The sequence below is a fragment of the Pteropus medius genome, unplaced genomic scaffold, assembly GCF_902729225.1.
Source record: "Pteropus medius unplaced genomic scaffold, Ma_sr-lr_union100, whole genome shotgun sequence".
NCBI lineage: Eukaryota > Metazoa > Chordata > Mammalia > Chiroptera > Pteropodidae > Pteropus > Pteropus medius.
Genome location: NW_024351073.1, coordinates 26,199,112 through 26,215,769, shown reverse-complemented (window position 1 = coordinate 26,215,769; position 16,658 = coordinate 26,199,112). Strand labels below are relative to the sequence as shown.

Below are 16,658 nucleotides of genomic sequence, written 5' to 3'. Positions count from 1 at the left end.
CTCAGTGGACACCTGGTGTGGTGGCCGGGCGGGCCTGGGAGGTGCAGGAATCTCCCCTCCATAGCGACGGAAGGAAACAGAGAAGCAGCATCGGAGCTGGAGTTGAGACCAGAAGCGCCGTTGAGTGTCGTCCAGTCTCAATAGCTGACGTGGCTCAGGGCCCAGAGAGGCCTGTACGCCAGCTGTGAGGCTCCGCTCTGCTCAGAAGAGGGGGGGACCCTGCACGGCCCACCCCGCACCCCCTTCCCGCCTGCGTACGCCATCTACACCCCCCCGCCCCGGCCACCGCCCAGGCTGCGACGTGCAAGGGACCTGACCAACCCTTCTGTGCTGAGGGCTGAGGGGTAGGCGGTGTGTGGGGGTGATGAGGTCTCCAGGTGGGTGAGGCAGATTCGAACCCCAAATGGAGTCTTCCGTAACCTGCAGATCTCAGGGGCTCTTCATGACGCCTCATAAAGGGCCCAGAGGAGCGGACACGCCGCGAACCTTCGATCAATGGGTTACCCACAAAATCCGGCCCCAGAGATAGCGCGGAAGTTGAGAACAGGGATGGAAGAGCGGCCTCTGCGGAGTGATCGCGGCGGAGGGAATTGAGACCCCACAAGCGGGGTTTCCGGGGAGAACCGAGGATGCCCGGCGCTCAGGCAGGACTCGGGGAGGGCTGGGGACCCGCGGAGTCCCATGCGGGGCGGGGTCCCTGCGGGCACGCGCTCTCTCCCGGGGTGGACATGGCGCTCAGGGGCGGCGCCCCAGGGGCAGCGTGGGCAGAGGCGGCCCTGGGACGGGTTCCTCCTGACACCCCGTCCTCTTCCTTCCCAAGGCCCCAGGCCGCTTTCATCGCCCGCGCCGGTCCTTGGCCCCGCCCACCGGGAGGCCCCGCCCCCGTGTCCCCGCCCCGCCGGCCGCCGGCGGCCCCACTGCGCAGGCGCGGGCGCAGGTGCGCGCCGTTTGAAGCATGGCGCCCACGGGCCCGCGGCTGCCGCTGAGTGAGGAGAAGATCCGGGAGAAGAGCGGCCTGGCGCCTCACCGCGACCTGGGTGCGCGGCGGCCGGCCGGCGGGCGGGCGTGGGGCGCTGGCTGGGGGCGCGAGCTTCCCTCTGGAGGGTCTGGCCGGAGGCGCCGGCACACGAACCGAGCGGCTCCCGAACGGTCACAGGCCTGGGCGTGATGGGGGGTGGGAGGGCCAGGGTGAGGCGAAAGGAGAGGTGAGTGTGGGGGCTGGGGGCAGAGAGGGGCCCAGTGAGACAGAGGACAGGGAAGATTGGCAGGGCAGTGGGGAGGGGACAGAAGGAGTGAGGCAGGGCCTGGGGGTGGGGGGCCGAGGTGGGTGGGGGGGCCCCAGGGTGGGGCGGGGGCAGGAGGCCTTCTTGTTGGAGTCACCCTTGTAGCTTAGGTAGTGTTCCTCTGTCCCTGATAATTTTCTGTGTTGAGGCATCTGCTTTGTCTGATGTGAGTGTAGCCACTGCAGCTTTCATTCGATTGGCGTTTGCAGGGCAGTCTCTTTTCCCATCCACTTAGTACTTAATGTTTTAACCTACCTTATCATTACGTTTGAAATCAGTTTCTTGTACAGTGTGTGGTTGCTCATTTTACTCCACTCTGCCCATCTCTGCTTTTTATCGTGTGTTTAGACCATTTACCTTTGTTGTAATTATCAATATAGTAGGGTTTAAGTATGTCGTTTTCTTTTTTCTTCTTTTGTTTCTTTTTTTCTGCCTTTCTGTTGAATAATTTTTAGTTTTCCAATTCTGAGCGTCTCTCTTGGTATAGCTTCTTTGGTAGTTGCCTTACACATTGCAGTCTGCATGTGTGGACATTTGTCATCTCCGGCGACACGCAGAGCCCTCACCACCATCTAGGTTTCGTTATCACCCGCTTTACAATTTAGTTGTGTTGATTATTTCCTGTATGTGCTTTGAGAGCTGCATTCATGATATATATTTGATAGGCATCTAACATTTTAAATAACTCCGAAGGAAACGCATTTGCCCACCTTTACTTATTCCATTTTTTTTTCATTCCAGGTTTCCTTCTTTTATCTTTCCTTTCTGTTTGACCACCTTGAGCAATTACCTTAGGACAGGTGTGCTGGTGACAAATTCCCTTGGTGTTCATTCTAGAGTACTTTCATTTCGCCTTCGGCCCTGAAGGCTGTTTCTGGTGGATACAGTTCTGGGTCGAAAGTTCTTTTCTTTCGGCACTTTTCAGGCCCGCCTTGTCCCTGGGTCATCCCCTGCCACGGGAATTGTTCTTCCCAGGGGCGATGCCTTTTTTCTCTGGTTGCTTTTGAGATCCTTTCATTGTTTTAGGTTTTCGGAAGTTTGATTCCGATGTGTTCAGAGCATGGCCTTTTTTGCCTGTATTCTGTTGGGTTGGGGTTTTTTCAACTAATTGAATATGTAGGTTTATATCTTTTGCCAAATTTGGGAAATTTTCAGACTTTGTTTCTTTAATTTTTCATTTTTAGCCATACTACCTTTCTCTTCTGGGAATTGTAAGTGGGACCCAATAACTCGAATCTTAGATCCCTTTTCCTCCCACAGGCCCCTGAACCTCTTTTCTTTTCTTTTTTTAAAAAATATTTTCTTTCTGTTGGTTGGATAGGGCAATTTTGGTCAGTCTATCTTTACTCTTTGAATTTTTTCCTCTGTCATCGCCATTCTGTTATAGAGTTCTGTGATTTTTTGTTTTAGTTATTTTTTATGTCTGAAATTTCTGTTTCTTTATATCTTCTCTCTCTTTGCCAAGGCTTCCTACATTTTCATTTGTTCTAAAGTGTTTGTAATTTCTCACTTAATTTATTTTTATAAAGGTTGCTTTAAAATCCTTGTTAGATAATTCTGACATGTCAATATTGATGTCTGTTGATTGTTTTTCTCATTCAAATTGAGATTTTACTAGTTCTTGGTCATTTTTTATTGTATCTTGGACATTTTAGATGTTAACGATGACACTGCTTTTTATTTAAATCTTGTTACTCATTGCTGGCACCAGCTGGGCACCGCCTTGTTGCCGAGGCAGTCGCCGGGCCCCTGTCACACATGTGGGCTCTGCAGATGCCTGCGGGCCACCTCATTCCAGCCAGGCCAGGACAGTAGTCAGGACCCGCTCACACGGCCCCTGTGCTGGGCACTGTGCAAGGCCAGGTGTATGAAGTGCGTTTGTTTTTCTTGGTGTTAGGCTGGAAAGGGGCTGGTGGTGTCCGGGGCCTGTCCTGCAAGGCTGCCCCCCCTTCCCCCGCGCCCGGTCCTTTAACTGTGGACAGCAGACTTACCCTTATTTTTTGGTCACTGTCCACTGGCATTTCTGGGTTGCCAGCTTCTTTGGCACTCGGATGAGGATGTATCAGGAGACCAAACAAGCAAACAAGACCCCAAACTAACCCCGGACATTGACTGCTCGACCATTTTCTTGAGGTCTCTAGGTAGTTGGCCTTCTGCTCCCACCCTTCAGAATTATCTCGTGTTTGTTTTGTATACTGATGTCCAGGGTTTTTAAGATAATAAGTGGGGACTAGAAGCCTGCAAACCAATTTCAGATTTAATAGACATGTGTTTTAAAACATAAACGTTCCTTGGAAAGCATTGGTGTCTAGAGATCCAAACTGTCTCTTTGGTTACCGAATCTTATTTTTGTAGCGGCATTTATTTAATGGCTACTTATTGGGTGTGCCATGCAGAGGCATTTGGCGCCCAGAGCATGCAGCCTGCCTTCGCGTGTAATGGGCACCGAGCGGCCGGGTTGCTAAGCAGTGATCCCTGCATGGGGGCCTCACAGGCGATGGGGCCAAGCGGCCCGCAGTGGAAGCGGGAGCCCGGCCAAGAGGGTGTCCTGGTGACAGGGTGTTGAAGAGAGAGGCGGCCGGGTGAGCTGCAGGCGTGGGCTTGGCGACGTTTTGGAGGTGAACATAAGCTAAAACTTTAAATGCAATTCTTGTGCTTTTAATATTCATATTCAAACCTTGAGCGAGTTGCATTATTTTTGTGACTTCAGATTATAAGGTTACTATATGTTGCTTTTTATGACAGTAATTTATTTTCAGTAAAAAATAAGATTGAAATCTTATAATTTTCTATTCTTAGCTGAACTTCGGTCATTATCTATTCCTGGAACTTACCAAGAAAAGATTACTCACCTAGGAAATTCTTTGATGAGTTTAACAGGTCTAAAATCTTTAGATCTCTCACGCAACTCCTTGGTTAGTCTAGAGGTAAGTTTTAGATTTGTTTCTTCAAAGACAACTTATTGATTTTAGTAGCAGTAGATAGTACATTTATAGTTAAAAATGCAGTTTGTTTTCTAGCCATGACTATAATACTTGACAGTGATTTCGGTGCTGTGTCGTTTTTCTTGCCTTTACTGTGAGCTAGATGTCTCACGCATCACGTAGCTTTACACTGCTTTGACGACCACAAGTCAACTCTGATGAAGATGGTTGTATCTTAAAAGGAAAAAAGGCCCAAAAGACTAACGTGCCCATCACTCTCCATCCCGTCGTCAGCTGTGTTTTTCATCCAGTTTCTGCACTTCACGTCATAGTCTGACTTGGTGGCTGCAAGCCCTTGAATCGCAGGGCCCCAGGTGCCGGCCTGCTGCAGTGGGCCTGACCCCGCAGGGGCCAGCCCTGGTGATGAGCGAGCAGTCACCCACGTGCTGGCTAGTGGGAGGCTGTGTGAGCAGTGCTCAGGGCTGCATGAGATGGGGCTCTTGTCTGACAAAGGCAGAACGTCACTGCCCTGGAACTTGAGACTTTCCGGGGCCCCTCACATGGCGGCAGGAGCCAGCTCACGGTCAGAGGCGAGTTCCAGCCCAAGCTGCGCCCAGTGCTGGCACATCTCTCACCCCCAGCCGCAGTCTTCTGTGAAGTGGGAGCGGGCACAGTGCCTACCTGTGGGGCTGCATGCGACCGAATGAAGTTGTGTAAATCACTTAGATGGGCGCACGCTGAGGACACAGGAGATACCAACTGTCCTCATAGTTGCGACTATTGCAAACTGCCCTACTGAGCCATGTCACTGTGTGCAAAGCAGGAACACATGTAGGAGAGCACGTCCCGCCTGTGCTCTTCCTGGTACGTGTCACTGCAAGTGCGTTTGTTAAGTTGGTTCATCAGTTTGTACTGATGGCCCATCTTACTATGTATTTTTAAAAGCATGAACCAGTTCAGCATTTTGTCCTGTGCACAGGGCATTCAGTACCTGGCCGCGCTGGAAAGCCTCAACCTCTACTACAACTGCATCTCCTTGCTGGCCGAGGTGTTTCGGCTGCACTCCTTGAAGGAGCTCGCCGATGTGGACTTCCGGCTGAACCCCGTGGTGAAGAACGAGCCGGATTACCGCCTCTTTGTCGTGCGCCTGCTCCCGAAGCTCAGACAGCTGGGTAGGTGCCATGTTCCTGCCTGCTCAGGGGGCCCTGGTGGCGTTTGTGCCCTCGGGTTGACCGTGCTGTTGACTTTCTGCTCCGATGGCATGAGTCTCTGTGTCATAGGAAAGATCTTGCAAGAGAGCCACCCTGGAAGGTGGCGGGAGCCCTGTGGCCACAGATAAATGCTGGGGAGGCCAAGAGCACAGGTGCGGGCCGGGCTGCTCGGTCTCATCCGGCTTTACTTTCTAGCTTCACTTTCTGGCTTCACTTTGGGCACCTTCCTGAACTTCCTGATTCTGAGCGTGGCCCCTGGGCATCGTCTCAGGCCCAGCTGGACAGCTGGATTTTTCTGGTTTCGTATCCACCTGCGAGGATACAGGGCTAGAAGTTCATGGTGCCACACCCTCCCCAGGTGACATGGATGAGAGACTTAGGGCGAGCCACCACCTGGGCTTAGTAGGCCACGTCCCTAAAAGGGACAGATCTGTGCGAGAGGCTTGCAGGCAGAGCTTGTGGGGTGCCAGCTGGACAGGTCCATTCGGGAGGTCACACTCGAAGAAGTCGCCCGCCTACTAGGAGGCGTCTTTGCTGTGAGCAGTGTGGCCGGTGGCAGTGCTGGTGCTCCCCCACATCACAGCAGAGCCTGGAGTGCTCTGACCGTGCCGGCCATGGGGATGTGTGGGGCCCCGCGCCCCTGGCCCTCCTGTGTGAAGGGGGTGGCAGTGCAGGGTAGCTGGTGCAGGACTGTTTGTTTGAAGGGAGTCGTCCGGTGCCCCCTTGACCACAGCATGTCCTCAGTTGGCGGGCCCATTCGCTTCTCGTCCCCATCTCCTGGATGCTGACCTGATAGAACCAGTGAGACCGCATTGGGAAACCAAGTGCAGCCCCCAGAGCCCAGCATCGTGCTGTGGGGGATGCTGTGGTGGGGTCAGGCCAGGGCACAGGAAGTCCGACAGGCGGTAGCAGCCCTGGCGTGTGCCGTGTGCTGTGCAGCTGGTGCCCAGTGCCAGGAGGCGCACCTGCTTCATGCCGTCGCTTGCTAGTGTCTCGTGGCATTTTCTCCCTAGATGACCGCCCTGTGAGAGAGAGCGAGCGGAAAGCATCTTGGCTGCATTTTGCTTCAGAAGAATCACTTGACTCCACGCAGCGCTTCCTGGCCGTTCGCAGAGTCGGAAGGTACGGATGTGAGTGGTATTTGCACGTGGAGAGAAGATGTCAGGCTTGCACGTTGTAAAGCTACAGAGCTCTGTGTTAACTAAAAAGTGTAAAGTTTTTTGTGCGCTGATGGCCACTTCAAGGGCAGACATGTAGGAGAAGAGGGGAGGACGAGGGCCGGGGGCCAGCTGGGGCCCAAGGACACAGTGGGATGGGCCACTCTTTCTGTCGTCCACATTCTGAGTTGTTTTTTAATATGAGAACGTTTACTAAAGCGGTACGTGTGGAAGGAAGCAGCACGAAGGCTCTTGAGAAGTGGCGGTCTCCTCTCCCCGCCTGGCCTCCTCCTCCCGCCCTGCCCCCTCCCTCCGCCAGGTCCCCTCCCCCAACTGCTCGCCTGCCTCAGGGGCAGCCACTGTCCACTCCTGCAGTTGTGTAAGTTGCCTCCACTCCCCAGACAGTACAAACACCTTGCGTTTCTGGGCGTGCACACTTGAAGCAGGACCTGATGGCTGCCAGAGCATCTTCTCCAGCCCCTGGTGACCGTCTGTGGACTCTGCCCCTCCTGTGTGCTCTGCTCAGCGCCCTGTGGCCAGTGCTCCCCACTCAGCTCAGGCCATGGGAGCACGTGCCCCCACGCTGCCTCCCGCCCCCGCCCCTTTATGTGTAACTCACTGTCGCAGTGGGTGGCACGTAAACGTCCTGAAGCCACGAACGGTCTTCATGCTTTGTGTGTGGCTGGTTCTAAAGGGTGAAGCCAGACTGCGTACCCTGCCTGTGACGCTCTGGAAGTCTGTGCTCCTCGTGTACTGTTTTGTTTTGTCCGAAGTTTTTAGTCGTCTTTTTTTTCTCGCATCATGTGCTTAGCTCCTCCATACTTTCCTCGTATGTGGAGGTCAGCCTACTCCTTGTAAAGAGCTGGAGAGTGAATATTTTTAACTCTGTAGACCGCATGATTTCTGTCTCAACTTCTAAACTGCCTGTGTAATATGAAAACAGCTACAGGCATGCTTAAATAACTGTTCCCGTAAACCTTTATTTACCAAAGTAGGAGGTGGCCCATACTCTAATGTCTTTAAATCGGTTCCGGATCCTTGGGATCTCCTGTTCCTTCAGCTGTCCCCTGTATCCCCCGCCCCTCACTGCCCCATTTTGTACCAGACTATGTGCTATGGGCAGCTGCACCTCATACCCTAGATGATGGTCTGAATGTTTGTCCCCCCGCCAGGTTCATGCACTGAGATCCCGAACGCCTATGTGGTGGCGTTAGGAGACAGGGCCTTTGGAAGGTGATAAGGTCACGAGGGTGGAGAATGAGACCCCCAGGCCCTTCCTTCGTGTGCGGCTGTGAGTTCGGGGTGTCAGCCCCCCGACTTGGTTCTTCCCCTTCAGCACGGAGTTGCCAGTTCTAGGTCTCGCCTCCAAATGGACTTCGGAATCAGTTCGTCAGTGTCCGCAAAATACCGCGCTGGGGTTTTGGTGGGACTTGCGCCGAATTTACAGGTCCAGTCGGGAAGAACTGACGTCTTGGCAGTATTGAGTCTTCTTATTCATGAAGGTGGACTCTCCATTCGTTTAGTCCTTTGACTTTATTTTAAAGATGCTCGCAGTGCTCCTCGTCCAGGTTTTGCGCCGTAGCCCCCTCTCCCCATGTCTTCACAGGCTCCCCGCTCCGTGCGTTTGTTTCTGTGTCCAGATCTCCCCTTTCCATAAGGACACCAGTCACATTGGATTAGGGCCACCTTGCTGGTTCGTCATAACTCGATTACCTCGGAAAGACCCTCTTTACAATGAGGGACAGGAATTCGGGGCTTCAGCATCTCTCTTTGGGGGAACACAGTGCGATATGATATCTTGCATTTTGTAACCTTGGCATAATCACTTATTAGTTCCAGGAGAGCTTTTCGTTTCTTTTTCTCGTTGATTCTTTGGGATTTCTGCATAGATGATCATGTCATCTGTGAACAGAGACGATCTTGTTTCTTCCTTCCCAGTCTGTATATCTTTTATTTTCTTTCCTTGTTTTATTGCATGAGCTGGGACTTCGATGTGATGTCCGAGTGGGGAGAGGGACACCCTTTCCTTGTGTCCAATCTTAGCATCTCATCTCTCACCACCACGTGTGGTGTTACTTGTCGTTTTTTGTAGGGTTTTAAAAATCATGCTGAGGAAGTTCTATTCCTAGTTTGCTGACCATTTTTGCCATGGATGGGGGCTGGATTTTGGCAAACACTTTTCTGCATCTATTGATATGGTTGTGTGATTTTAATCTTTAGCCTGTTGATGTGAGAGATTACGTCAATTGATTTCCACGTGTTGAACCAGCCTGTATACCTGGAATAACTCCCCCTTGGTCATGGTGTATAATTCTTTTTATGTATTGTTGGATTCAATTTGCTAATACTTTGGTGAGGATTTTTGTATCTGTGTTCATGATATATAATAGTTTTTTTGTATTGTCTGTGCTGGTTCTGGTGTTAAGATGATGTTGGCCTTGTAGAATGAGTTAGGAAGTGTTCCCTCTGCTTCTCCAGAAGAGATTGTAGAGAATTGGTATTTCTTTAAGAGTTTGGTAGAATTCACCAGTGAACCCATCTGGACCTGGTGTTTTGGAAGGTTATTAATTGTTGATTCAATATATATACATCTATAATAAATATAAATCTATGCAGATTATTCATTTCTCTTGTGTGAGTTTTCGAATGTCGTGTCTTTCCAGAAGCCGGTCTGTTCATCTAGATTATCAGATCTGTGGGCACAAAGTTGTTTGTGGTATTTCTTTGTCATCCTTTTAATGTCTGTGGGATCTTCAGTGGTGCCCCCTCTTTCATTTCTGGTATTAGTGATTTGTGTTAACCTGGCATAGATGTTTTTACATTTTGTTGAACTTTTCAAAGAACTAGCTTTTGGCTTTGTTGATATCTTTATTGATGTCCTATTTTCAATTTCATTGATTTCTGCTCTAATTTTTATTTCTTCTGCTTACTTTGGATTTAATTTGTTCTTTTTCTAGTTTTCTAAGATAGAATCTCGGATTTTTGGTGCTAGATCTTACTGTTTTTTTCCTAACGTGCATTAAATGCTCTAAATTCCCCTCTAACATCGCATTCGCTGCATCCCACACAATTTGATAAGATATATTTTCTTTTTCATTCAGCTCAAAATATTTTTTAATTTCTCTTGAGATTTCTTCTTTTACCCATGTGTTATTTAGAAATACGTTGTTTAATCTTCAAGTGTTCGGGATCTTCCAGGGTCTGTCTGTCGCTTGTCACCAGTATAAGTTCATTGTAGTCGAGAGTAGACATCATGTGATTTCTGTTCTTAATGCGAAGATCTGTTTCGTGGCTCAGAATGTGGTCCGTCTTGGTGGGGGTTCCACGTGGGCTTCAGAATGCACATCCTGCTGTTGCCGGACAAGTAGTCTGTGACGTCCGTTCGAGCCAAGGCGCCGACGGTGCCGCGGGGCTCAGGGTGTGCTCCCTGATTCCCTGCCTGCCGGGCCTGCCGTTTCCGAGGCAGGTTTCCGAGGCAGGCATCCGAGTCTCCGACGCGCTGCTGGGTTCGCCCTTCTCCTCGCGGCCCCGTCAGTCCCGTCTCTTGCAGTCTGACCCTCCGTTGTTGGGCGTGCACACAGCAGAGACGCCCGTCCAGGCGCCGTGACCCCATCATCGTACCGTGCTGCCCTCTTTCCCCTGACGACGTTCCTTGTTCAGAGTCTGCTCTACCTGGAGTTGATGTCGCTGCTCCAGCTCTTCTGACTGGGGCCGGCCTGCTGTGTCTGTCTCCATCTCTACTTTCAAAGCATATATAGATATCTTTAGAGTCAAGAGGGCGTCTCGTAGACAACACGTGTTTGGGACTTGCTGTTTGAGCCGCTCTGACCTTTGTCTTGCAATCAGTGTGATCAGACCATTGATGTTTAAAGTGATCATTGATATAGTCGGGTGAACATGTGTGGATTTGTTCATGTTTTCCGCTCATAGTCCTTGGTCCTGGTCTTCTCTTCTGTTCTTTTTCTTACTTTTGTGATGAGCATTTTATATGATTCCATTTCTCCTTTCTTAGCATATCAGTTATATTTTTTACTTTTTTTAGTGGTCGATCTACAATACTCAGTGTACATTCACAACTAATCCAAGTCCACTTTCAAGTAACACTGTATCACAGTAACAAAATACTCCTGATTCCTCTTTCCTGTCCCTGCGTCGTTACCGTCGTTCATCTCCCTGCCCGTGAGCATGCGTGTACACGCACACGGGCACATGTAAGTGCATGTGCGCACATGCACGTGAGCATGCGTGTACACGCACACGGGCACATGTAAGTGCACGTGCGCACATGCACGTGAGCATGCATGTACACGCACACGTGCACATGTAACTATGTGCGCACATGCACGTGAGCACGTGTGTACACGCACGGGCACGGGCACGTGTAACTGTATGTGCGCACATGCATGTGCATGCGTATACACGCACATGTGCACAGGCATATGTAACTATGTGCGCACATGCCCGTGAGCATGCGTATACACGGGCACGGGCACATGTAACTATGTGCGCACATGCCCGTGAGCATGCGCATACATGCACACGCGCACATGCAACTGCACAGATGCACGTGAGCATGCGTATACGCACACACGTGCATATGTAACTGTATTCGCACACGTGCACGGGCATATGTAATTGTATATGTGCACACATGCACGTGTACAGGCATACATAATAGTTGCTATTATTATTTCCAACAGTTATCTGTTAGAGCAATTGAGAATTAAAAAAAAATAGAAGTTTTGTTTAACCTTCACTGATTTCTTCTCCAGCGCTCTTTTCTCTCTGAGGGTCCAGGTTTCTGACGTACATCACTCTCCTTCTCTCTAAGGAAGTTCTAATAACATTTCTTACAAGGCAGGACTACTGGTAAGAAATTCCCTCTATTTTTGTTTATGTGAGAAAGTCTTTCTCGTTCATTTTTGAAGAATAATTTTGCAGGATGTGAAATTCCGGATGGCGTAGTTTTTTCTCATACACTTTTAATATTTCACTCCACTTTTTTCTTGCTTGCATGGTTGATGAGAAGTCAGATGTGATCTTATCTCTGTTCCTCTGTAGGTAAAGTGTTTTTTTCTCATCTGGCATATTTCAAGATTTTTCTCTTTGTCTTTGACATTCTCCAGTTTGTATCTGATATTCCTCGAAGTGGTTTTTTGCCATTTATCCTGCCAGTATTCCTTAGCTTCCTGGAGCTTGGTTTGGTTTTGGACACTCATTTGAGGAATTTTTAGTCTTTATCAAATATTTTTTCTGTTCGTCTCTCTTTCTGATGTTCTCGTTATGCACGTGTCACTCTTTATAGTTGTCTCACAATTCTAGAGTATTCTATTTTGTTTTTTAGCCTTCGTTCCCTTTGCTTCTCAGTTTTAGACGTGTCTCTCGGCATTTCCTTGAGCTCAGGGGTTCTTTCCTCAGCCGTGTCCACTCTGCTAATGACTTACAGTGTTTTGATCTCTAGCATTTGTTTTTGATTCTTTCTTAGACTTTCCATCTTTCTGCTTATATTTCCCACCTGTGCTTTGCACATTGATCTGCTTTTTGCAGTAGAGCCCTCAGCATTATTACTCGTAGTTGTTTTAAATCCTGGTCTGATAATTCCAGCATTTCCGCCATATCTGAGTCTGGTTCTAATGCTTTCTCTTCTTTTTCAAGACTGTTTTGGCTATTTGGAGTCTCCTGAGATTCCAGGTGCATTTGAGGGAGGTGTTTCTATTTCTGCAGAAACATGGTGGGGACTCTGACAGAGGCGGCACTGGCTCCATAGGTCACTGGGATGGTGTGGCCACGTTAGCAGAGTTGAGTCTTCTAGTCCATGAACATGGGGGTGTCTCCTGTTTACTTGTCTCTTCTTTATCTTTGTTTTAGCAATGTTCTGTGGTTTACCCGCTCTTGATAATCTCAAGACTGAATCATCACAGAGTTTGGAGTCCAAAGGACCTGAGAGATAATCTGGGCAACCTCCTTACCATCCTGAGGTGGCAGTGGAGGCCCAAGGGGCTGAAACATGTCAGATGTCAAGTGTCTGTGGGGAGACCCGGCAGGAGAATCCGAGTCCCCTGCTTTATACAGGGATCTGGAAAGCTCTCAGTCACAGGAGTCCCCTGCTTTATACAGGGATCTGGAAAGCTCTCAGTCACAGGAAGTAGTAGATATTCCTGACTTCCTCACATATGGTTGGCTGTTGGATCAGTATTCATAGCATGTGATTGAGGATTATTATGAAGAATGATTTCTTAAGCTACCTGTTTGGCAAATGAGGTCCCCTTTGAGTGCACTCACGTTTGCATGGAGGGTCACTGCTGGAAGGGAGGGAGGTCATCTAAAACACCTCCCATTTTAGTCACTTACTGTAAAACTAGAAACGCGGGACACCGCATCCTTTACCTTTCCTGGTTGCACGTCCCGCCCCGTGACACGCTGGGAGAAGCGGGGCTTTCCGAACTTCCGTGCTCGAGCAAGTCCCGGGGGGCTCTGCACGTGCTGGGCGGCTCAGTGACATCACACGTCGTCAGTTGTCCTGCTGAGTCGGTCCTCACTGCACTCAGTAGGGGCACAAGAGCCATTCATCTGCAGTTGCAGCTGCCACCCGTCCTGAGGGCCTGCAGCCCGCACCATGCAGCCTCCCTCACGGCGCCTGTGGCCTGGGGCCCCGGCTGGGCGCAGCACTGAGTCGGCTTTTCTTTGCAGACCGTGTCCTTCCAGAGCCAAGTGTACCGACCCCTCAGCCAAGAAGTGCCTGGTCATGGACGCGGATGACGAGGCGGTCCTGAACCTCATTGCCGAGTGCGAGTGGGGCTTGAGCAACCCTCCTGGGAGCTCCAGCCAGAAGGAGCGCGAGTCCGACTTCCACGGTCCCCAAGGTGCGCTGCTGCTGCTGCCCCCGAGGGCCAGCGGCCCAGCCTGGCGCCCAGACGCGCAGCGCGCCTTTCAGAAAAGTTATCTTTAAATGCAGACCATTCACGAAGCCCTGCCTGCTGCAGGCGTCAGTAACTCGGGTAACATCACGAAGGGAGGTCGATGTGTCCAGTTGGGTGAGGTGCTAGCGCTTGTTCAGCCATCACAGTGACAGGGAGGGAGTGCCGTGCCTCATGGACATGAAAGCGACGTGCCCTGCGCCTAGGGGAGCTGGCATCCACATCCGCCCCGCGGGGCTGCGTGCTAGCTGCAGGGAGCGCCGAGAGCTCCAGCTGCCACGTCGCGAGCTTCACACCGGGACACGGTGCAGGCTTCGCCCTGCACGTGCTCCTTCGAGGGCCTCGCCAGGCGCTCGCTTTCCACTGGCGCTGTGCGCAGGCTCGAGCTCCATTTCTTCATCCATGATGAGTCTCTGACAGCTCGTGACAGGTTGAGGTGTAAGTTTTGGCTGAAATCCCAGGATCCACCTGCTGGCACGAGGACCTCTGCTCTTCGGGCGCCTCGCCAACTCTTGGTATTGTCGGCCGTGTTAATTCTGGCTGGTCGTCGGGTCTGTACTAGTGTGTCATGACGGTTTTGATTTGCATTTTCCTAAAGACCCGTGATGAGAATCTCTTCATTTTCTTAGTGCTTCAAAGGGCAGACGTTTTAATTTCAGTGAAGTCCAGTTCATTTTTTTTTTTTTACGTGATTCCTGCTTTTTTGTGCCTTGCAGTCTTCTGCTCCGTGTCACGAAGATTCTTTCCCGTAGGTGTGGCCGTCTGGGACTGTGAGAGCTCTGTCTTTGACCCAGCCTTGCAGTGGCTTTGTGAGCGTGGCGTGAGATGAGTCAGCTCGGCCCCCACTTAACGCTATGTGACCGGTTGTGCCGCTGCCCTTCGTAGGAAAGACTTTTCTCATTTAGTAGCCTCGGCACATTTGTTAATTCAGTTGGCCCGAGTCTGTCTCTGGGTCCGGCTTCTCTGATGGTCCCGTCTGCCCAACCAGCAGGCTGTCTGGACTCCTCAGCTGGTAGTGAGTCACGCGCCGGGCAGTGTCAGCCGCTGCCTGCAGCTCTGGTCGCAGTGACTGTTGCTCTTCATGACGGGCGGCTGTGGCATTATTGACCCACTCAGCTACCTTTTCCTTATTTAATATCATACACTGTCAGAAGCTTAAGATGTAACTTTTAATGAACTAAAACTTTTTAAATGTTCCTCAAGTAGAATCCAGACATCCGTTGAGTCCTCAGTCGGCACAGCACCAGTGCGGGGACTCCGTGAAGAGGGGCCGTGAGCAGAGAAGGGGCAGCTCCAGAGGGTGCGTTCCAGAGCCGTGGCCTCCGGGCCAGCACCATGGACAGCAGCCCGGAGACCAGCCCGGGGCTCACCACGCCCCGGGGCCGCACGTGCACCTCATCCCACACCCAGGTAATCTCATGCCCTCGCCATCGACTCCTGAAGCAGGTACATGTTTCACCATGTTTGCCGTTACTATGAAATTCTCCTATGCTCTTTATGATACTTGCTTGTTTTTGGAATTCCCTGAAGTGCTTACGAAAGAACTCGGTAGGTTGAAATTTGTAACGCGTCGTATTTTAGAGCCCTCTTCTCGGTGCTTTGGTGCTGTTCTGTCCTCACACACACTGTCCTCTAAATGCACGGGCTCAGCCTGCGACAGCAGCTACATTTGAAAAGTTGAAGATGAGGCGTTAAGTACCGAGCTGATTCAGTGTTGCGTGCCCGTGTGCGGCCGCAGAGGCAGAGAACTTCCCGACGTGTGGGAGCCTTGTGCCTTCCTGGGCCTTTCAGGCTGGTCCGCACCATCATTTCATCTCTGTTCACAGACACATGTGCTCGAGGCTTAGACCTCTTTAGTGACCTGCAGTCCCTGTGACTTCTGAGTGAACATGGAAGGGCTGCCGCAGCAGGACAGGGAGCCTTCACGTCAGTCTCATCCAGACCACCCCATCGGCATTGCCCACGTCGGCCCTGGGCCGCTCCCCGTGTATGTGTGCGTGTCTCTGGGAGTGGTAAATGCGTACACGTGTTTGCACACCTGCATGCAGTGTCTGTGCATGTACACATGCATATGTATATATGTATGTGCGTATCCGTGCTTATGTGCACGTGTCCCTGTGTATGCATGGATGTGCCTGTGTGTATACATGTGTGTGTATCTGTGCATGTGTGCACCTATGTCCCGTGTCTGCGTATATACGTACGTGTCCCCATGTATGTGCATGTGCGTAGGTCCATGTATATGCATGGATATGTCTACATGCGTGGATGTGCGTGCGTGTGCATGTCTATGCGTGGATGTATGTGTCCGCACGTGTATGCACGTGTGTCCATGTGTATGCGAGGGCATGTCTGTGTGTACGTGTGTCCGCATGAATGTGCGTGGATGTGTCTGTGTCTGTCCCCGCATGTGTGCACACTGCCCTGGACATTGTTCTTTTTGGAACCTTTTGGAGCAGAATATCCTGTCCTAAACATTCTAGCATGGTTTCCTGGGGACAGGGACACTTTCCTAACTAACATGTCACTCCCTAGATTAGGAAAGGGACTCTGCCACAGATGGAGCATCCACATCTCACCGGGTATTCCAACAACATCGTTTCCTTGTGGTCCAGGGTCCCGTCCAGGTGCTCACAGCATATTTAATTGTCAAGTCTCGTCAGGCTCTATGACCCAGAACAATTTCTCGATCTTTCTGTCTGCTGCATCCTTGAGGGTTAAGGCGTTCAGAATCGACTGTTGTGGGGTGACCCCTAGGGTGGCTTCTCTGCTGGTTCCTGGAGGGTGGGCTCATGCACAGGCTGTGGCACAGAGTGGAAAGAAAGGTAAGCACAGGTCACAGGTCAGCATGAGATGGTGTGGCAGTGCACGGTCTGTGTCTGTCCCCAGGCCGGGGTGAAGCAGCATGGAGTGACTGACGGGATCATGCAGGGCGGGTGGGAGGGTCCCAGCGGGAGGCAGAGGGACTGGGTGGAGTGTGGTGATAGACGGAGCTGGGGGAGGAGGGCGTCCTGCGTGTCTGACCTGGGCAGACAGGCGGAGCTGTTGTTCCTGCCGGTCCTGAGCGCACGAGGCCCCGTTTGCTGGCGAGTCCGGGCCTGGCTCTGCCCAAGGAGCCACGGGGGCGGCAGCGCAGTGCGGGAACGCGGGCCAGAGGCCTGGGCGG

The 16,658-nt window shown here is 51.3% G+C and overlaps 1 protein-coding gene across 11 annotated transcripts in view; it reads left to right on the top strand.

The window, feature by feature from the left end:
- Window positions 1-16,658, top strand: part of CEP72 (centrosomal protein 72) — a 59,737-nt gene that overhangs the window by 8,130 nt on the left and 34,949 nt on the right. For 8 of the 11 annotated variants that reach the window (XR_005648688.1, XR_005648687.1, XR_005648686.1 and 5 more), the window contains exons 1-6: window positions 913-1,037; window positions 4,083-4,210; window positions 5,187-5,379; window positions 6,432-6,540; window positions 13,266-13,438; window positions 14,696-14,902. Coding sequence is in view for 7 of the 11 variants with exons in the window: in XM_039842850.1 (XP_039698784.1) it covers window positions 956-1,037; window positions 4,083-4,210; window positions 5,187-5,379; window positions 6,432-6,540; window positions 13,266-13,438; window positions 14,696-14,902 (892 nt within the window). In the remaining 4 variants the exon portion in view is untranslated. Of the gene's footprint in view, window positions 1-912; window positions 1,038-4,082; window positions 4,211-5,186; window positions 5,380-6,431; window positions 6,541-13,265; window positions 13,439-14,695; window positions 14,903-16,658 lie in introns of those variants that run through there. The other 3 variants (XM_039842852.1, XM_039842856.1, XM_039842851.1) reach the window with 2 other exon arrangements.